General features: G+C 42.5%; 1 protein-coding gene and 1 non-coding gene across 2 annotated transcripts in view; one reads left to right on the forward strand and one right to left on the reverse strand.

Annotated features, from left to right (window-relative positions):
• Positions 1-10,658, reverse strand: part of TICRR (TOPBP1 interacting checkpoint and replication regulator) — a 52,867-nt gene extending 42,209 nt beyond the window's left edge. Inside the window, exons 1-5 of the mRNA XM_022564032.3 lie at positions 9,772-10,658; positions 4,858-5,137; positions 3,574-3,812; positions 2,016-2,250; positions 965-1,094 (exon numbers count right to left, since the gene is read on the reverse strand). Of these exons, the coding sequence (XP_022419740.2) occupies positions 965-1,094; positions 2,016-2,250; positions 3,574-3,812; positions 4,858-5,137; positions 9,772-10,434 (1,547 nt within the window). The 5' untranslated portion in view covers positions 10,435-10,658. The remainder of the gene's footprint in view (positions 1-964; positions 1,095-2,015; positions 2,251-3,573; positions 3,813-4,857; positions 5,138-9,771) is intronic.
• Positions 10,659-22,183: 11,525 nt separating this feature from the next.
• LOC115803950 (U6 spliceosomal RNA) lies at positions 22,184-22,286 on the forward strand. Its single transcript, XR_004024754.1, has one exon. It is a non-coding gene; the product is annotated as a U6 spliceosomal RNA (small nuclear RNA).

Consider the following 22,286-nt stretch of genomic DNA (forward strand, 5'->3'; position numbering starts at 1 on the left):
AAAAGATTGTCTTAACAAATGGAGTTGGAACAACTGGGTATCTTTATGGAAAAAATAAACCTCAACTTTACTTCTTAATATTTTGAATTTCTGCCATATCTTTTATATTTCCAATATTATTTATGACTGCTCATACAAGTAGCTCAATCTTGCTATAGATTATTTTATTTGGCTTCTCAAAGAATCATCTTTTGTTTCTCTTGATTTCTATTTATTATTTTTAATATTGCCTTCTTTTTTTAATTTTTGGGTTTACTCTCTTGTATTAAGTGTGTCGGTCTCAGCTAATTGGTTTTTAATTTTTCTCTTCAAAAGATATTTTAAATTTTCCTTTAAGTATAAATTTAACTGCATTATTCAAGTTTGCTATTTTCCTTTTTTATTGAGATTTAATACTAAATATTTTCTGACATCTACGAGTGTATTTTGTTTTCGTAATTAACTTTTTCTAAATTTTTAGTTCTGATAAAATACACAACATAAATTTATCATCTTAATCACTCTTAAGTACATAGTTCAGTGGTATTAAGTATATTCATAATACCATCATCTCCATCCATCTCCAGGATTCATCTTGTAAAACTGAAACTCTAGGGGCCTCCCTGGTGGTGCAGTGGTTGAGAGTCTGCCTGCCAATGCAGGGGACACGGGTTCATGCCCCGGTCCGGGAAGATCCCACATGCCGCGGAGTGGCTAGGCCCGTGAGCCACGGCCACTGAGCCTGCGCGTCTGGAGCCTGTGCTCCGCAACGGGAGAGGCCCCAACAGTGAGAGGCCCACGTACCGCAAAAAAAAACCCTGAAACTCTATACCCATTAAACAATATTCTCCATTTGTAATTAGTTTTTAATATTATTGGACTGTACTCAGAAAAGGTGGTCTGTTAAAAACAACAACAAACTCACATGCAGATAACTGAGAGCTGACTTCAATAATCAATACCCAGAGAAAAAAATAAGTTTTACCAAAATGACTCCATCAAATTTGAACTGGCACCACTAAAGTTAGAGCAAGGAAACCACTTCTCCACAACAGAGGAATTCCAGGGAGCTGTGCGGCCAAGCTCCTGCTGGGCCCATTCTGGAGTAGGCGGAGCTACAGAAACAAAGGAGCAGAGATGGAAGAGGAAAAGAGGCATTAGAAGCAAAGCAGAGAATTCCAAGCACTTGCTCCTCCCTTGGACTGACCGCATTCTTCTAAAGGACATCATTAACAATGTTCCTTCAGCTGCACCCCCAATCCCAACAGGCCTATGCTGTCTATGAAAAATGTGCAAACACAGGCTTCCTGACTGTTCCTCAAACACACCAGACACACAAACCTTGGCACTTACTGTTGCTTCTACAATGTTCTCTCCCTATCACTTCCTTCAAAGCCTTTGCTCGATATCACTTTTTTAACAAGGCCTGTTTAAAATTACAACCCTCCTATTCCTTTTTCTCTGCTTTATAACTATAGCACTTAACTCTTTCAAACATACTATATAATTTCCTTATTTAATTTATTGTCTTGTCTCCCCTGACTAGATAAGTTTCTTAACAACAGAGACCTTTTTCTATTTTCTTCTCTAATGTACTCCCAGCCCCTGGAACAGAACCTGACATACAGCAGGCACTCAATAAATCTACTGAGTAAATGTGAATGGAAGAAATATCAAATTGATTATATTTATATCTATCTAGCATAAATAAGGTTTGTATCATATCAGTAACAGTGCAAAAAGTGGAAGACAGAATCATAACAGTTTTACATGTAGTCTTTATTAAACATATTAAAAACCAGGTTTCCTCTTATACCTTCGATTTCAAAATGGTTTCAAAGAGCCTTTGGCCTCCTCAGAATTGCTTCAGGATTTCTATAAATAATGATTTAAACTGCCAGAAATATTGTAGCCTACTTTTATCTGTTTTATAACAGATATTGGGCTCTACTAAGAGCACATTGAAAAAAAGTTATGTTGCTAGAAAAGATGGTAAACTAACCTAGAGTATGGTAGTTATTGCTTCAGAAGCTTACCTGAGGTAGCAGGATCTTCAAGTGAATTGTGAATCTGATTCAATACACCATCCACAACCTCAGAAAAAAGGGAAGCTGAATCCTGGGGGCTCTCTGCCACAACCGTTTGGAGAAAATGTCTTTGAAATTCAGTCTCCTTGGTGTGGAACACAGTGAGAATTGTAGCACTGGCAGAGAAGGGGGAAATAACTCCAGTGATGGGGGGCCAGCCTTCACCAGGGTCCACACTGGTAACCTACATAAAAAGATCTAATTAGTTGGCAATATTGTTGACATATGTCTAAAAAGGCATGTAGTTTAGTAAAAGACAGAATGATAGTTTCACCCAATGATTAATATAAAAGAGAAAACTGGAAAAGACAGACTTCACGGATATTAGTGCTAGCATTGAATTTACTGATCATCTAATCCTAATTCCTCAATTTACAGATAAGAAAAGCCTAAGGTTATTAGGAATATTTACTAAGCACTTATGATGTACTTATTATAACTCAATGGATTCTCATAACCACTCTGAAGTAAAAATGATTATTATCAGAACTTCCCTGACGGTCCAGTGGTTAAGACTCTGTGCTTCCACTGCAGGGAGCATGGGTTCGATCCCTAGTTGGGGAACTAAGATCCTGCATGCCATGAGGCACAGCAAAAAAAAAAAAAAAAAATTATTATCCTCATTTTATAGAGGAGGAATTGAGGTTGAGGAATAAGCAACCTGTTTGTCACCCAGTTAGTTAATAAGAGGCAGAAGCCAAGAGTGTATGAATTTGAAACCCATGCTCTTAACCAGGAATCAATTCTACCACTTAAGGGGATTTATTCAGATCACATGGTGGGCAGCAGAGCTGTGATCTAATCCAGGTCACCTGACGCCCTGACTCCAGTGCTCTGTCAGAGCACACAACTCTTAGAACAACAACTGTCCAAATGACTACCCAGTTTTTCTCTGGAATGTTTTACAGTGGAATCCAGAAGATAAAAGCTTTCTGAGCTTACAAAAGCAAAAGACAAAGTAAGGTAAGGAATTACTGGTAGTTAAAAAATTAGCATCACCTTTATATCAAATCTGGGTATGTATGTATTCCTTTTCAGAAGACATTACTAAATTTATGTCAAATCTGGGTATGTATGTATTCCTTTTCAGAAGACATTACTAAATTTGTATAACTACTGGACACTAGTATATCTAATTTTACAATGTAGAGGTTTTTTTTAAAATGAAATATATTTATTACGTAAAAGTAATAAATACATAATGCAACATTTAAAAAATGAAAAACCACCCATCACTTCACCGCCCTAATATAATCATTCCATTTGGCTCACTGCCTCTTCCCTATGTGAATATAATTTGGTTTAATTGGATTCAAGGTACATGCAATTTTTATAAGCTGTTTCTTCACTAATGAGCATTGTCACGATGCTATAATACTTGCAAAAATATCATGTTTCACTGAGACTGTATTATGTAGGGCATTCCTTGGCATTTCATAAATGCACTTATTTCACTTTACCAGTGTGTTATTAGACCAGAATAACTTGCCACGTGGAAGATACCTACCAGATGTAACTCTTCAGCAGTCAGCCTGTTTACCAGCTGCTGAAATAACATCCTTTGAGTTGATTTGTTACCCTCTGGACTTTGTAGCATCCAGCTATCAGTGCCCAAAGTGCAGCTTGTTGGGAGGGACCACTGGGTCACTGTGCCTTTTAGAAAAATTCTGACTGGTTTCTGAAAATGTCTCTGATGTACGGCCAAGGGCTCTAGAGTAACTGTCCATGTTTCTTGAATCTCTTTGCCTGTTAGAAGTAAAGAGTATTGAAATTCTAATATAAGAAGTAGCTCCTAATAAGAGATTTAATAGTAAGAAAAAAAAATTAGATTGCCAGCAGAGGTACTAGTATTGTCACTTAGTTCACACTTCAACCCTCATTCTACTGCTATCATAGTTAAGTTCATTCAGTTTCACAGGAAAAGCTGTATATGACTGGAATTACAATGGTGTGACTTGATTTCAGAACTTCTCAATAATTATGACTTAGAAATAAGTATTCAAGCAATACACACACACAAAACCCACTGCTTCTTAAATCTATAAAATACAGTGCATCCTATCTTACGAGTTTAAATTCTAAGGACCATGTAAGACAAAACTGCTTTCCATGAAGAGAGATGAGGTTCCCTTAACATCTTTCTTTCACTACCAAGCAGTGTTTCCCCAGCTTTAGTAAAATCCTGGCTCAAAGTTTCAAAACTACTCTTGAAATTTCCTTAAATTGTCCATAGTGTATAATATAGTTTTATGTACATATCTCTATATGGTATTATTTATGTGACTAAATAATGATTCAGAAATTAGATTCACTATATAGCAAATCATATGATAAAGCAAATTTATGAAGATTCCAATATGCTGGCTCTTCCTGGTACCAGGCACCATTTTCTGCTTCAATTGACTAATTTGTTATTTCTTCTCTGAGTCAATCACTGATTTTCTATGATCTTCAATTTATCAATCTCTTTTATGAAGCAGTGAAACCTTACTACCCATTTGCTTGGGCACCTGAACAATATTATCCTTCTTTGCAAAAAGTTGGGAAACTCTTTAAAAACATTCACTTGTCCTTTTTACATGGGCTTACAGTTGTACCAAACTTCAGTCCTTTCCTGTGGTATCTCTGATTTTGCTTAGATATCTTTCAATGACAAGCATTAATGGAATGCCTAGGCTGCTGGAAATTCTAAAGAATTCATGGGCCTGACTTGCAGAAATGAATGAAACCCAGACCAACCACCCCATCACCACTCCTCCCCCACCCCCGGCCCCAAGTATTATTTGCTTACCTTCAACAGGGAAAAATAATGTTCCTTCCACCCGTGGAAATGAGGCTTCATACTCAGGAGAATTATAGAGCAAACAGTTTAAAGTGGAATCAGTTGGCAGAGTTGAAATCCATGAAGAGAGGTGAGGTTCCCTTGACAGCTTTCTTTCACTACCAAGCAGTGTTTCCCCAGCTTTAGTAAAATCCTGGCTGAAAGTTTCAAATGGCAAGACAGTGCCTCCTACATGGTGGAGCAGTTCACATACTGTCCAGTACCCAAGGTGGTCCGGAGATTCCCACAACTAAAATAAAAATTACAAAGAATCTTGGGTTATTGTAAGTTAGGCATTCATAAAGCTAAGGGAAATCAGGAGAAAGTAAAGTTGATATGTACATTAAAGGATCAAATTACACAATTAATGTATTTGTTGAACCAAACACAAATAATGGCCAGCATCCCATTACTTGCATAACTGCTATATAATATGCCTTCAAGAAAGCACCTATTTAGTGAAAATAGCACTTCAATTCTATCTTCTGTCAAGGAACAGAAGTGATGCAACTCACGAGGGAAAAAATCATAAAACGTTAGAAGGAATGCAAAGTCATTACACATTAATAAAAAAAATCATGTCCTCCACAACACAACAGCAGCCAAGTGTCACAGAAGAGAGGCAGGAGCACCTCCTTTAGAGGGTGATCACCAGAGACTCACCCACCCTGCCCGCACCCACGGGTCTGTGTGGAGACCAAACAGGTCTTCTCAGTTCTATCTTCAGTGTTTTCACTAAACTCTGGACTCTTACTGAAGCTTACAGAGTCTGTGCTCTGCCTCCAATCTTTCCTTTGTTTTAAGAAGTATTCTTCGAAACTACATATCCAATCATGCTACTTCTGTAAAAACTCTGAAGGGCTTCCCACTGCCCTACAGTATAGCCATAAAGCCCTTTACAACCCAGCTCTAAACAATATTTCCAAACACATTATCCTTCCCTCACCCATCCCTACCTTCCAGGCACACTGAACCATTTGCTGTTTCCTGAACATGCCACATCTTACAACACTTCCATGTTTTTGCTGGTTCTGTTTGCTGTGTATTCCCCTTCCATCTTCACCAACTGGATGCTTATTATACTTCATTACCTAGCTCAAACCCTGCTGTCTCTGTAAAAGCCATTCCTCACTCCTTCACACATAGCTGACTCTTCATCCAACCTTCTTTCAGCAAACTTTTATTGAGCAACCTTTATGTGCCACTGAGATAGGCTGGGGCATGGGACCCTTTATTGGAGTGCTTGCACCTGGACAAACGAATACAAAGAAACTATAAGGGACTAAAAATAACTGCATGCAGTCAGGGCAATTATGACAATAGGATACAAAAAGGCCACAAATCAACTGCCATTTCTGAGGTGCTGAGAGCAAAAGCAGGGTACTGAGCATGATCCCTGCACACAGCACCAAGGGGGTGCACAGATCACCTAAGCTACGCCTCCTGCCCAGCCCACCAATCTGCTCCTACTACACCCCCATTTAAGGAACCAGGCCCCTGCCCCTCTCTGGGGAGTAGGAAGGGCCCCTGTTTCTTGTTCTTACTCCCTTGTGCAGCACGAGTCCCAGTAAAGCCTTGCCTGAATTTCTCATCTGGCCTCTTATCAATTTCTATTGATTAAAGAGTCCAAGGACCCAGGATGATAATACCATGAACTAGCAAGACATAGTTCCTGTCTTCGATGATCTTAAAGTCAAGGGTGGGGTGAGTAAAAAAGCAATAACCCGAAATATTTAGCTCAGAATCACAATGTACCATGACAATATGCAGGTACTATGGGAACATAAAGGCGCACCTACCCTAGAATACATTGATCATGCCGCTTTGCCTACTCCACAGGTGAGTTGACAACTGTGAACCACAAATTGCTATGTGAATGTGAAAAATTAGAACTAGAAGGGTCTTCTAGGTCCTCTCCAAACTTTCCATTATATTGAAGTTCAAAGGGTGCCCAAGTTCACAGCAAGGCAATGATAGTCCAGTCTAAGAACCCACGACTCTCTTGGGTAGTGCTTTTAAAATGAGGATGGTGATCCTGATGAACTTGGATGGACCCTATGATGAATCAACTGAATGGTTTAAGATCAGTGTTAAAGAAAAAAACCAGGAAAGAAAATATCAGATCACAACAGAAACTATCACATGTAGTGAAGATAAGTAATGTACTGCCAAACTTTTGTTTTGGTTATGCCTATCAGTTTGGAAAATGCTGTGATAGATTAATCAATTAGTATTTGATGTTACCACCCATATATCCACACCTGTGCTCACTGCCAAGGGGGAGAATGGTAAGCCAGTTCAATTATCATAGATCCTGATTAGGATTTTCTGCCAAAGGGAAACAAAAAAATTGTTGAAATTATTTCAGTCAGAGGACCAGCCAGGAAAAAAAAACTGCTTGGCAAATGAAAAGTAAAACTTTAAAAGGAGTTGAAAAGGACATAAGCTTTGATTAAAAATATATGAACATGATAAAAAAAAAAACCCACAACCAGTATATAGATTATGGCTACATTTTTCTTTTTTATGTACATTATGGGCTAAGTAACAGACAAGTCCTAGTGGTAGTTTCAAATTTAGGGATTTATAAACGTCCACAAGACTATAAGCTCCAAGACAGCAGGGACCACATCCGTCTGGCTCACTAATGGTGCACCCAGTACTCAGCATACCTCGCAGTTTGTTCAACAACAGGTATCTGTTGAGTAAATCAGGGTTAGCATAAAGTGGAAAATGTGAGAGAGGTCTCTTATGCTCCCTTCTATCCTATATCTTTGCAAGAGTTATGTGTGTTTGGATTCCCTCCTCCCTGAGTCTGTTTCTCCCAGTTTTACTTCCCAGACTGTAAGCTCCACATGGCAGACCCTGGAATTTCTCTTCTCTTCTCTCTACCCTCATAGTGAGAGCTCCCCAAGGACAGAACCTAAGTCTCCCTTTTGCCTCCACAGTGCAGCTAGGCAGAGGCTTTTGAACAGGAAAAGACAGACCTACACCAGAAAAAAAATTCCAGAAAAGCTTAAGATTATCTGATGGGCTTTTTCTTATGGGAAACAACATAACAGATGTAAGAAGCCTCAGAGAAGACCCATCTCCACAGATGATGGGATGTGCAAACTGGAAGAATCTTTAAAAAGATCCTGTCAACCTACTTATTTTAATGCCATTCAGAAAAGAGAAAAAGAATCTCCAAGCCCAATCTGCTAAGACTTATTTCTAGCCAATATTTGATAAAATACAATTCCAGCATAAAGTCTTTGATGTGATTTAATATCAACTATCCCAAATCGAGCCCTTATGTGTTGTGTATTGTGTCCAACACCTGATTTGCTGCCTTAAACAAACTAAGTTTTAGGATTCCACTTTCTCCGTCAATGTTTACCATTCCCTTAAACACTTTTGCCTTTTCCTTTTCTTTTGACCAGCCACTGCTGCCTTACATTGCATTTGCTAAGTCTTCCTTGGGCTTTGCATGTGAAAGCAATTTGGAAATTTTAACCCACTATATCACTACTTGTGTTAAGTATCTGCTCATTTCCCATTTGCAACCTTGCAATTTAACCCACCCCCACTTTAGTGACATATGTTTCCAACAGATGCAATCACATCTTTCACCTGGTTAAGCCACTTTCCCAACTATTAGAACAAAATCCGAATTTATTACCTTGGCCCTACAGATATGCCTCTGCTACCTTCTAACTTCCTCTCCTACTGTGCTTGCCCTTGCCTACTAGTTTTCAGCATTCCTTGCCTTTTTGTTTCTGAAACAAACTAGGCTCATTTCCAGCTCAAATCTTTACACTGGCTCTTCTCTTTGCCTGGAAAGTTCTTGCCCAACCTTCACTATCCTCCTCCTTCACCATTCAGTTCTCTGTTCAAAAAGGCCTTCCCTGACTACGACCCTATTTACAACTGTCTCCTGCTTCTACTTCCTCTGCCCCACCGTCAGCCCCTTACTCAGCTTTATTTTCTTGAGAGCATTATTTGAAATCCTATCACTTGTTTATCTGTTTAATCTGTTAACCATACCTGTCTAATATATCTTCCCCCAGAAGATAAACTCCACTTTGCTGACCACCGCATCCCCAGCAGCTAAAACAATGTAGTCGGTACTCAATGTAGTGGCTCCTCAAATGAAGTTATTTATTGACAAAGTGAAGTGACAGAAAGAAAATGATGGAGGTAGAAATTTATACTTATCACTGGAGCAGGGGCTCCACTGCCTCAACGAAAGTCCAAATTAGCCATTTAGGACTGTAAGTACATAAGAATTTGTTCATTTGGTCAACAAATATTTTCTGAACACCTATAACAAGCAACAACACATCTGCAGGAGATACAGAGATGTGTGTGCCTGCCTCTGAGGTTATTTCTAGGCTAGATGGAAGGTGAGGGACTGCACGACTGGAACATATAATGGAGAAAGGGTAAGTGCCACAAAAGTGTTTAGAAATTCAGAAGTTGAGATTGAGTAGTTGCCATGTGGGCAAAGGCCCTAAAGAATGAGTGTGATTTAAACTGGCACAGAAGAGAGAGCAGTGGCGTTTCACTGCTAAGACAAAACAAGCCGTCAAGACCTGTTGGCCAATTAAACTGTTTCAACAGTCTGGAATAAGGGTCGTGTGTAGGAAAGATTAAGTCTGGGAAGACAGATAGGGCCCAAATTGTGAAGGACCTCAAACGCATTGACTCAGGTACCGAGGACCTACCTATCCCGTTGTGATGAATGTCCCTCTTTGTGACCCCAGAACTTTCCTTCTGAAGGGACACCTGTTGGTCATGTTAGTCTCATTCTGGGTCCACGGGCTGCTCTGCAGATGCTGTCAAGTTCTGGTTCATCAGCACCAGCACCACGTACTAAAATCTGAGTTTGCTGTGTAATCTTACCTTAGGCCACTCGGTGGTATCCACCCAGTACAAGGTGATTTTTCGGGTTATCATGACTTCCTGGACTCTCTTGGGCAGCAACTTGTCCATCACCTGCTTAGGAGTAGGCGGCAGGCGCTGGGCCTGGGCCTCGCACCCGGACACGAACTGCAGCAGCTCCCTCTGCGAATGCGGACACGGGGCTAGGAGGAAGACGGCGTTCACAAAGCCGCCGAGAGCAGACTGGGCCTCCTTGGCCTCGCCCTCCACGTCCAGCAGTCTCCTCCCGCTGCTACGCAGAATCGGCTTCGTGGGCGATGTGATCTCGGGCCGGTCCCACTGATAGTCTAGCAGCGTCTCCATAAGGGCATTGTGCGTGTGGGTGGCCCTGGGCGCCGGGCCCGGCAGGTGGGCGCCGTGGGCGCCATCCCCGAGCCTGGCCTCCAGCTCCTCCTCAAAGTCCTCCCAGGAGCGAACCCCCAGCTCGCGGAAGTCAGACACGCGGGAAGGCCGGCTCCGCGCACCCTGAGAGTCAAAGAACCTGAAGGCCCAGCGGACCCTGGCCAGGCCGAACCTGCAACTCAGGTAGGTGAGGAGGCGCAGGGCGACCCGTCGGACTGGGCTCTCACCAGCGGCGCCTCCCGCGGTGTCCAGCAGCAGCATTACGTTGTGACAGCAGGCCATGTCGGCCGCGCAGCCGCCTCAGGGTTAGAGCCGGGGCCGGCGCCGCTCTCTCCTAGACGCTCGCTTCAAAGAACCAGCGCCATTCTCTGCTTCTCTCAGGGACCCTGGTCGAAAGCCTCCCGCGCTCTCCAAGGGCTGCTGGCATTGGCGGAGCTAACCCCCAAGGTCAGCTCCCATTGGTCGCTTGCCTTACGTAAGTTACGTGAGCAACTTTCATCCTTGGCTCTGATTGGAAGGGTGATGGAGAAGAGCCCTGCTTGATTGGTGGACTGCGGGACGGCGGGCGGGACGCTGTGTTCCGAGAGAAACTTAACGTTCATTGGCCTGGGCCTTCGTTTTAAAATTTAAAGAGGCGGTGCTGGGGGCCTGTGGCTTTAAGTTTCTCTTTTACGAAGGAGGACTGGGGCCGTGCGATGGTACGGGGAGAGGTTTACTAAGATCTGAAAATAGTAGGGGAAGAGAATTTGGGATGGTTTGAATCGAACTGGTTTAAAGCCACCCTAGACTTTCTATGGAGCGAGATCCGATGGGGAAGACAAATTTTCTGTAATTTAAGAAAAAAATATTAAAAATTAAAAGTTCACTTCCTTTGCCCTAGTAATTTCTAAGCGTTTCTCTTGAAGAAGGTAATCGAAGATCAGGATAAAAGTTTAATTTGAGAAAAAAAGGAAACAGCTTGGGAATGATCAAATAAGGTATGGTGCACCCCCAAGGGGAACATCGTGCAGCTTTTTAAAGTAATGTTTTTATATGTAATGTTAGATGGAAAAAACTGCAAAACCGCACATGCAATGAGATCCCCAAATTTTCTATCTGCCTATGTGTATATTTTTAAACTGTTAAGATAATACTGTGTACTGAAAGTTTTTTAATTGTATCTGGGTAACGAGATGGTGATTTTTAAAAGTTTTTTTTTCTTTTAATTTTCTAAAGTTCTATATTTTTATTTTACTTTTACATTCGAGGAGGGGGGAATATTCTTAATGAAAAGGATCTTTTTGTTGCAAATAGAAGAATCCTCAATTGTAGAGAAGGTTGTGACTCTAGATGGGAGAAATCCCTATTATTGGTTCTAACAGCAGAGGAGAATTTAAACTCTCTCTAGCTAGGACTGGCCTACCTTTAAATATCCTTCCAATCCTGAGATTCTCTGAACCAGTTGTTTCAAGAAAGACCACCAATGATACTTTGTAGATTGTCAGTTTATTTTATTCATGGACTTTTCCTGATCCACCGACTGTCATTTTAGAGTCACAAACATTTTTTAGTCTTAATGTGTCAGGTGCTTACTAAAACTGTACACACCCATTGTGTTGTTCATCATTCAACAAATAGTCATTACAGGGAACAAAAGAGCTAACTATACTTCCCCTGGGAAGCTTACATTCCAGTACGGGGAGCCAAACAAATAAGTAAAAGATAAAATATGTTAGGTGGTGATAAAATCTTTGGAGAAGAATTAAGTGGAAAAAAGAATATGAAGTAGGTAAGAGTATGCAGGATAGGGAGAGAGGCACCGTGGACATCTGGGAGAAGAGGGTTTCAGGAAGGGAACAGGGAACAGCAAATGCAAAGGCCCTGGGACAGGATTTTGCTCCCTATTTGCCAAAGTAAACTTCTAAAGAGTTATTAAACTCATGCTTTTATAAATAGAGGAAACTGAACCTCAGAGCAGTTGAAGAATCTCTGCCATGATTTTATACACAGCAGAACCACAAATGGAATCAAATTCAGATTCCCAAAAGCAGGTTCCCGGGGTGCAATGCTTGCAACCTAGACTGAAAAACCAGCTTCATAAGGAGGGACTTAGTATACTTTTAAGAGTAAAGTTGATTGGTTAGGTCTTCACTGAAAACAGTGACAGGATCTGGCTATTTAATCCACATTTCTTCTTCCCTCTCCATTCAACAATCTCCCTTAAAGATTGTTTGTTTATTTAATATTTGTTTTTCTTTCTCTCCCTGTCTTCTACCCTTTTATTTAGTTAACGAAAAGTTATTGCCTATCTGCCTACTGTTAGTGGAAGTGAGGGATGGATGTAAAGGAAGAATAATATTTTTCCCTAGGAGGAATTAAAAACAAAAATACATAGAATGCTTAAGAGACAGTTCAATGCTAAACCGAATGTTTAGTATTTCCAAAAGAAGAAACCATCCAAAAAGAAACCATCACAGTGAGCTGGGGTTTCCAGATATGCCACCCTCACACCAGGCTGGGAAGGATGAGAGTGTGAGAGAAGCATTTTATCATTGCTGGAAAATTTGGATGCTTTTAGGCACCAGACAGGTAAAGGAAATGAGACATGGTGGGCATTAGTGATAAATGGGAAATAGAGGGGGGTGAGCTTGTGGCCCAAACACATTCAAAGTCTCTTTATTTAAAATAAAAGACATTTTATTTAAAATAAAAGTAAAAAACGTCCTTGCCATACTGCTTAACTAATTTAAGTGAAAACTCAGCAGCTGAGCATCTTTCTTGTAGTGACAAAAGTAAAATGATTCCTATTTTAAAGAGGTCACATATCAATCAAAACAGCAACTTGCTAAATGCTTAATTCTATACTGTGAAATAAACAGCAGAGGAAATGTTCCACATCACTGTGGACAGTGGTGGAATAATTGGACTAAAGTGCTCCAAAATTGGAGCCAAATGCAAAATCATGATGAAAAATAGAGATATACATGTCCTTAATTTTTTTTAAATCTTACCAGAGAAAAGGTTAAGGCACTGGTCTGTCCAGTTAGATACTAGAAAACTACGCTCCCACCCCCACTGGAAGATATCGTCATAGTGAGAGCTAGTTTATTGAGTGTTCACTGTGTACTTGACAGTATTTTGCAGAGGTTTCATAGAGCAGGTAAACATTTATCTGAGTTTTTATTGTTTATCAACTGTAGGATAATATAGGTAGTGAGATTTTATTATTTTATGTCACACTAAAAGAAAAATTCAGCCAATTATAATAACCCAATGTTTCCTAATCACTTCAAATTTGGGGGGTTTATATATGAAAGAACTCCTTTAGATTTATGTAGACATAATTTTTAAAAAATCATTTATCACTCTTGTACATATGAAAGAAAGAAAACAAGAATATAAGCAAAATTAATTGGTTAAAGTATTCCTAAAACTTCTTCAGAATCCCAGTCAATCACTTTTCAATTCATTCTCCAGGGTCCATCTGTTTTCATAAACTATCATCCATCCTGTCTGCCATCAGGAGTGTTGGCAATACAGTATTTCTCAAAAGAATGCTCCACTACTGCCTCTGGTAGTTACTTTCAAACCATTCTCTCCCATTCTGCAAGTTCTGTCACACACCCACTGACCATGACACCTACCTCACTGCTCTCACCGGCCAACAGATTTTTCATAAAGCAGAGCAGAGAAATGAGGTGGTAGCCAGGGAAAGGTTTTGTGTGTGTGTGTGTGTGTGTGTGTGTGTGTGTATTTTTAAGGTAGGAGACATTACAATGTATGTGGTTGGGAATGATCAGGAAGTGAGTGGGGGCTCCCCTTCCCTGGTGGCGCAGTGGTTGAGAGTCCGCCTGCCGATGCAGGGGACGCGGGTTCGTGCCCGGGTCCGGGAGGATCCCACATGCCGCGGAGCGGCTGGGCCGGTGAGCCATGGCTGCTGAGCCTGCGTGTCCGGAGCCTGTGCTCCGCAACGGGAGAGGCCACAACAGTGAGAGGCCCGCGTACCAAAAAAAAAAAAAAAGTGAAGGGGAATTCCCTGGTGGTCCAGTGGCTAGGACTTGGCACTTTCACTGCTGAGGGCGTGGGTTCAATCCCTGGTCAGGGAACATTCTGCAAGCAGCGCAGCATGGCCAAAAAAAAAAGGACTGAAAATCTGACGATACAGAAAAGGGTTGGAGAGGGAGAGGATTGCAGTAGTGCAGTAGCCTGATGTCTGGGTGGGTGAGAAGGATGGGCTCCTCCCTTTTTCTGGGTGACCATGGGCTCTGTGACAACTTTGCGGTTCTATTACTAAAGGGAAAAGGGGAGAATGGATATTGGGGAATGACTTGCTGCCTTAGACACCCCAGGATTTGGTGATGCTGGACAAGAACAATAGGTGAAAGAGGAAGGTGAGGGATTTGAGGATGTGTGCCAGGGAGATATTTACTGATTATAAATTATTTCAGCTGCAAGGGCAGAAAATTTGACCACAATGGCTTAAAAAACAGCTTTTTTTCCCTTTACATAACAAGAAGATTGGAGATAAGTGGCTTCTGGTGTGAGTTCCTTGGTTGAATGATGTCAGGACCAACAAGTGTGCCATCCTCCTGCCTTTTCCACATGCTCATAATCACAAGAAGGCTGCGTACACCCCATTCATATTCAAGTTAGGAAGAAAAGAGCAGATCCCACAGCAGGAAAGCAAAGCTTTCACAGAAACCACCCCACCGTCAGATTTAGACTTAAGTCTCAATGGGTCACATAGCACTACCTCTAGCTGCAAGGGAGGCTGGGGAATTCGGGGAGATTGTTATGATTGACCGAGAGGTCTAGTTTTGGATGGATCATTTTCACAGATGCTGAAGTTACCAAGAATGATGACAGGAGCAGTGGTGGAGAGAGACAGTGAGCCAGTGGCCAAAATGTTCAGTGAAGAGGAAGAGATCTACAGATGACTGTGACAAGGAGGCAGGGTATAGTCTAATGTCAAAGAGGTTGGGGTTTTATGGAGAAGGAGAAAGGAGGACAGCTACTGCCACCTGCAGCTACTGCAGGCCAGGTGGAATAAGGGGTGTGAAAGGGAAAACAGCCCTTACTTGGGGAAACTACACTGGAAGTAATATCCGCAGGCATTAGCCAGGTTTCCAGTAGAGCAGGAAGGTGAAGGGCTGAGGACATAGGGGAGTTTGTTCCTGGTACACTACCATTCCAGAAGACACTGTAGGGAGATCAAGGAAGGGTGGGAGATGGGGTCAGCTTAGGGGATATACAGAGCTGTAAGTGGTTAAAATCAAGATGATGAGAATTGCCTGGAAAAAAAGGGCTGAGGGTTCAGTGCAGGACTCAGAAACCATTCTAGGTATTTAAAGCAGGAAGAATTTATTTTATTTTTTAAACATTTATTTATTTATTTATTTATTTTTGGCTGCATTGCGTCTTAGTTGCGGCAAGTGGGAATCTTCCGTTGCAGCACTCGGGCTTCTCTCTAGCTGTGGCGCACGGGCTCTAGAGCGTGTGGGCTCAGTAGTTGCAGGGCGCAGGCATAGTTGCCTCTCCGCATGGGGGATATTAGTTCCCCGACCAGGGATCGAACCGCGTCCCCTACATTGGAAGGTGGATTCTTAACCACTGGACTACCAGGGAAGTCCCTAAAGCATGAAGAATTTAATGCAGGCATTGAGTATCGGCCTAAAGTGGGAGGAGACAACCTCTGTCTATAGTAAGATAATGTGGCAGCTCTCCTAGTGTTTTAGCTCTCCTAGTTCCTTTTGCCTTTCCATATAAATTTTAGAAAAAGCCTACCTATATCTAGAAATAATCTTGCAGGAATTGCTTTAAACTTATAGATCAATTTGGGGAAAATTTACATCTTTACTATGAGTCTTCCAATACATATGTGAACATGGTAATGTCTCTTCATTTATTTAGATCTTTGATTTTTTTGGTTAAAAAGAAAACTTGTTTTGTAGTTTTCAACATACAAGTCCTATACGTGTTTTGCTAGGTTTATACCTAAAGTCTTTTTTTTTTTTTTGAGCAATTGCACATGGTATTGTATTTTTAACTTCAGTTTCCAAGTATGCATTGCTAGCATATAGAAAAACAATCCATTTTTTCATGTTGATCTTGTATCCTGCAACCTCACTAAATTCATGTGTTAGTTCTATGAGAATTTTGGGGTTTTTTTGTTTTTCTTGTAGATTCCTTGGGATTTTCTAGGTAACCCATAAAGCCATCTGCAAATAGGGGCAGTTTTACAACTTCCTTTCCAAGCTATATGCCTTTTATTTCCTTTTCTAGCCTAACTGAGCTGGCTTAGTAAAAGTGATGAAAGCAGACATACTGGCTTTCTTTTTCGGTACACGGGCCTCTCACTGCTGTGGCCTCTCCCTTTGTGGAGCACAGGTTCCGGACGCAGGCTCAGCGGCCATGGCCCACAGGCCTAACCGCTCCGCGGCATGTGGGATCTTCTCGGACCGCGGCACAAACCCGTGTCCCCTGCATCGGCAGGCGGACTCTCAACCACTGCGCCACCAGGGAAACCCCTGGCTTTGTTTTTGATCTTAGGAGGAAGGCATTCAACCTTTTACCATTAAGTATGTTGTTAGCTGTTTTGTAGATGTTCTCTGCCAAGTTGAGAAATTTCCCCTTTATTTTTAGTTTTATGGGAGTTTTTATCAGAAATGGGTGTTAAATTTTGTCAAATTCTTCTCCTGCTTCTATTGATATGATCATGAGACTTTTGTATGTATACATGGTAGATTACATTGAATGATTTTTCTTTTTTTAAATTTTATTTGGCCATGCCATGCGGCATGCAAGATCCTAGTTCCCTGACCAGGGATCAAATCCCTGTCCCCTGCATTGGGAGTGCAGAGCCTTAACTACTGGATCACCAGGGAAGTCCCTTGACTGATTTTTTAATGTCGAACCAGCCTTGGGTATCAGGAATAAATCCCACTTGGTCATAGTATATAATTATCTTTATGTATGGATGAATTCTCCTTGTTAATATTTTGTGAAGGTTTTTGCATCTATATTCACAAAGAATTCTGGTCTATAGCTTTATTTTCTTACATTAACTTTGTCTGATTTTGGTATCATGGAACACTGGCTTCATAAAATGAGTTGGGCAGTTGTTATACAACAATGTGAATACAGTTAACACTACTGAACTGTACATTTAAAAGGGATTAGGAGGATAAATTTTATATTTTGTATTTTTATCACAACTAAATATTACAAAATGAGTTTGGGAAGTTTATTAATTACAAATTCTACTTCTTTATTAGTTACTGGGCTATTCAAATGATATATTTTATGTTGGGTGATTTATAGTAGTTTGTGTTTTCCAAGAAATTGGTCCATTTTGTCTAACTTATCAAATTTATGTGGGTAGAGTTGCTTGCGGTATTCTCTTATTATCTTTATGATATCTGCAGTGTCTGTAGTGATAGCCTCTGTTTCATTCTTTTTTTTTAAGCAGTTCATTTTATTTTTTTATTATTATTTTTTAGTGTATTTAGTTATTTATTTATTTTTGGCTGCATTGGATCTTCACTGCTGCACGCAGGCTTTCTCTAGTTGCGGCGAGTAGGGGCTACTCTTCGTTGCGGTGCCCGGGCTTGTCATTGCGGTGGCTTCTCTTGTTGCAGAGCACGGGCTCTAGTCACGTGGGCTTCAGTAGTTGTGGCTCAAGGGCTCAGTAGTTGTGGCTCGTGGGCTCAGTAGTTGTGGCTCGCGGGCTCTAGAGCGCAGGCTCAGTAGTTGTGGTGCTTAGCTGCTCCACGGCACATGGGATCTTCCCAGACCAGGGCTCGAACCCGTATCTCCTGCATCGGCAGGCGGATTCTTAACCACTGCGCCACCAGGGAAGCCCTCTTTCCTCGTCTTTTGACTAGAGAGAGCAGGCTTTGTTGTTGTTTTGTTGTTTTTTGCCTGCCTCCATTGACGTATTAGGTTGCCAGCTTCTCCAGTATCCAGTTAGATATAAAAGGCAAAAAGGAAACCCAGGGTACTCACTGCCATATCATTTCTTGGGTCTCAAGAGAGCCCTAGCCAGTCTGCCTCTTCTCTCAACCTCTCAGAGTCTTCTTATGTTTGTTTATGTGGAATGTCCAGGGGATATTTAGCTTTTACTAGTGGGAAGGCTAGGGATAAATATGTCTACTCCATTTTGTTTGGAACCAGAAGTCGGGAGTCATTGTTTTTATTAAAATATCACACGGCACTATAATTCAAGCTATCTCTTTAGGAGTTTGTTTCACATTCTAAGCTATGAGGGCAAGAACTGTGTTTTATTCATCTTTGCATCCCTAGTGTCTAGCAGAGTAGCAATAAATTATTTTTTTAATTGAATTGTAGTGTGTTATCAAGCATTTTTATATTTCCCGGAAGGATGTTAGGAATTTGGGCAGATACAGATATATTACCACCAGAGGGCAGTAGCAGCAACACTTCACTAAGGGCTCTGAAGCATACATACCCTGCTCCAGAATGAAACCTTTCCCCAGAACTACTTCCTCTTAGTTTGTATGAGAAAAGCTGAAGTCTGGGAACTTAATGATGGGCCTCCCAGGGAGGAAAAAAAGGACTTGACAAGGCTGTACTGGGAGCACATGGGTCCCCCTCTTCCCAATAAAGGGATGGGAAGTCACATATTTCCAGCATCTAGAGGGACAGTCGTGCTTCTGGACACTCCTCACAGTAATTCACAGGCATTATTTCCTCCATTTTACAGATGAAGAAACTGAGGCTCAGAGGGCCTCTCACAGATAGTAAGAGGGAGCTCTGAAGCTCTTACACTGCTTCCTCCAAGAGATACAAGAGCAGCCTTCTCCCTGTGATGGAATGAACAGGAGAAGGAACCTCCTTGGGCAATGAACCCAGGTTAGCCCCACACCCAGCAAGCCTCTGAGCTCTGAGTGTGTTCCTCATCTTTCTTTAGAGGGGTGATAATCCATTCTGCTTTCAAGAGCTGTATGATATTGGGCCAGGGCCAGTGCAAAGTGAAAAATATGGGACCCCCTTGTTAAAAAAAATTAAAAATTTCAAAACAGCCACAGCAGAGCGTTAAACCAAGCCTGAGGGCCTGTGTGACTGACTGTGCAAGTCGCCTGTCCCTGAAGCCAGCCCTATCTAGAGCAATAATAGAAATAATGAAATAATAATAGCTTCCCTCTTTGGGGCACCTATTTTGCACTAAATTCTCCCTGTCACTTTAAATATTTATTTCTTTTAACCTTTCTGAGATTGCTTTTATTTCCCCCTGTGTGTTTTTATCTCTACAATGGGGAGGTTGGACTAGACCAGTAGTTCTTAACCCTGGTTACACATTAGAAGCACCTGGGGACTTTTAAACAATACCCAAATCTGGTCCCACCTCCACAGATTCTAACTGAACTGGACTGAGTCTCAAGATGGGAATTTTTACTGGCAGTGACATGAAGAATAGGTGTCCTTGGTGGGTCTGGGTAAAGGGTGGGTCTTTGAGGACATTGTTTCTCCTCCACAGCAGCCATTTACCCAGCCGTCGGTTCCGCCCAGGGTGTCAGTACTCCAGTGTTAGCTGGTGGCCTCTGGAGGAAGCCATCCATTGGTGGCAGTATTTCTGGGTAAAGAGAAGACGGTGGCTTCCCCACCTCTTCTGGGAACTGCCAGCTTGCCTAGCTTCCCTGATAGAACCAAAGCAATGTGCATAAAACTGTTATAGAGAAGAAAGCAGAGAGGAAAATGATGTGTATTGCACACTTTCTGAGTGTCTGGCATTACACAAGGAACATTCATATTTAACCTTCCAAAAACCCTTCTGGGTATTTTCTAGAATCCCCATTTTTACAGCTCAGAAAGCTTAAGGATGTTGCTGGACATCACACAGCTGATTGAGTGGTCCCTGTACTTACTGTAGGGGCAGTGTTGCGGTTCAGCATGGTGGAGGGTGGAGTGGGGTGCAGAAGTGTAGGTATAAGGCTGGGTGGTGCTTGCCTCACATCTGCCCCATCATCTCTCTTGACCCCTGCTAGCCTGAGGCCTGGGACCCCTACCGTCTTGCTCCAACCCCACCTCCACTCCCACCCAGCAGTAGTCCCTGGGCAAACCGTGACTGAGGGCCAGTACAATCACTGGCCCTCCCTTTTCTGGCAAAGAGAGCCAAGCCGTGGATGAAGTCAATGAGGCATGTCCCAGGCCTGCCTTATCAGGACTGCACAGAGCCCAGAACAGCTCACCTTGGGTCCTATGGAAATGGTCTGGAACACTGGGTCCATTCACTTTTGTGAGAACCCAAGGACAAAAGGAAGGTCCCCTGGGGAGGCAGCCCAGGCTCCTCACGGAAGCCTGTCAAGAGATGGGACTAAAGCAGATGGGGGGCTCTGGAGCCACTGAGCAAGGCTGAAACTCCTTCTAAGACTAAACTCCTTCTTTGAAGCCAGTTACGCTGCAAAGATCCTGAGTCTGCACACGGACTGGGGCAATTCTCACCCTGATGACCGACCATCAGCCTCAGGCTCTGCCCAAGGCGGGATAGTTTCACTTTTGAGGAAGGAGCTCATAATTCCCCTCCCTACTCTTGGAGGGCCTTGGATGGCATCCTGCCCATCCTTCCCTGGCTCAGGGAAGCCATGGGGTCTGGGGTGGAATGTTGGGAAGTAATGCAGACCCCAGACAATTTAGGGGGTGGGCAGGACTGCAGCCTCTCTAATGGAGCCATGGCCAGAGCAGAGGGGAGGGCTGGAGCTGATCTGGAGGGCCCCTCCCCATAGGAATCTACCCACACTTCCACTTAGGCGAGTAGACCTGCAGTTTCACAGCCCCAAGCTGGGCTAAGCCAGTGAGGCCTGGACCAGCTAATAGAAGCCACAAGGAAAGAAAGATTTCTATCACATCATTCATCTTGGGGCTGCCAAGTGGTTTGGGTGTGGAGGACTGGGGAACCTGGTTTTAATTCATTCTTTTTCTTTCTTTTTTTTTTTTTTGCCCACACGGCATGTGGGATCTTACTTCCCTGACCAGGGATGGAACCCATGCCCCCTGCATTGGAAGCACAAAGTCTTAACCACTAGACCACCAGGGAATTCCCTAATTCATTCTTTTTTTTTTTTTTAACAAATATATTTATTTACTTATTTATTTTTGGCTGCTTTGGGTCTTTGTTGCTGCTTGCGGGCTTTCTCTAGTTGCAGTGAGCGGGGGCTACTCTTCGTTGCAGTGCACAGGTTTCTCACTGCGGTGGCTTCTCTTGTTGCAGAGCACGGGCTCTAGGCACGCGGGCTTCAGTAGTTGTGGCTCGCGGGCTCTAGAGTGCAGGCTCAGTAGTTGTGGCACACGGGCTTAGTTGCTTCGCGGCATGTGGGATCTTCCCGGACCAGGGATTGAACCTGTGTCCCTTGCGCTGGCAGGCAGATTCTTAACCACTGGACCACCAGGGAAGTCCTAAAATGGTAAATTTTATGCTATGTGTATCTTACTACAGTTTAAAAAAAGAAGAAAGGATATTTAACGGTGGTTAGCTTAGAAAGCACACCAGACCAGAAAGCACATCATCAGACAGTCTCATCTGAGGCTGAAAAGAGGCTTCCAGAAGCACCTGCAGGCTTCTGGGGAAGGCATAGTCTTCCCCTTAAGGCTCAAAATGATCCACCGAGGGGGTTAGAAATGAGTTCTTAAAAGCCTGTCAGATGTGCCTCCCTTCTCACCCTTTCTGGCTGTCCTTAGGTCCATGAGATGGGATTATCTCTCTCCTCTCCAGTAAAATTTGGGGGTGCATGTGAGGACCGAGCCAGTAAGCCAGCCCCTGGCATTTTTGCACCCTGCTTTAGGACTGCTGAACCATTTTACAGAATCTTAGCTGTTATGAGTGTGTGAAGTTTGCAGTGGAGAATGCAGACTGCATCCAGGCTGAAAGAGCCAGCTAACGATGCAGCAGAAGGTATACTCTCCGGGCAGAGGTCCCATACGCCCCCGGTAGGGGTCTGTGGCAGTGTCTAGGAGCACAGGAGGCCTCGGGAGAGAAGGGATTTACCTGCCTGGAGTGTATTTTTACTTAAAAATTCACAAGAGTGGATCTTATTACGTTTTTACTTAAAACACATATAACATCACTGGAATGACACAAAAGATTAACCTGGTCCTTGTACAAGGATGACATGCAAATTTGTGAAGCATTTCATATTTTT

This window comes from Delphinapterus leucas, chromosome 2 (genome assembly GCF_059928025.1).
Source record: "Delphinapterus leucas isolate spDelLeu-1000000601 "Yukka" chromosome 2, BTC_Dleu_Yukka2, whole genome shotgun sequence".
NCBI lineage: Eukaryota > Metazoa > Chordata > Mammalia > Artiodactyla > Monodontidae > Delphinapterus > Delphinapterus leucas.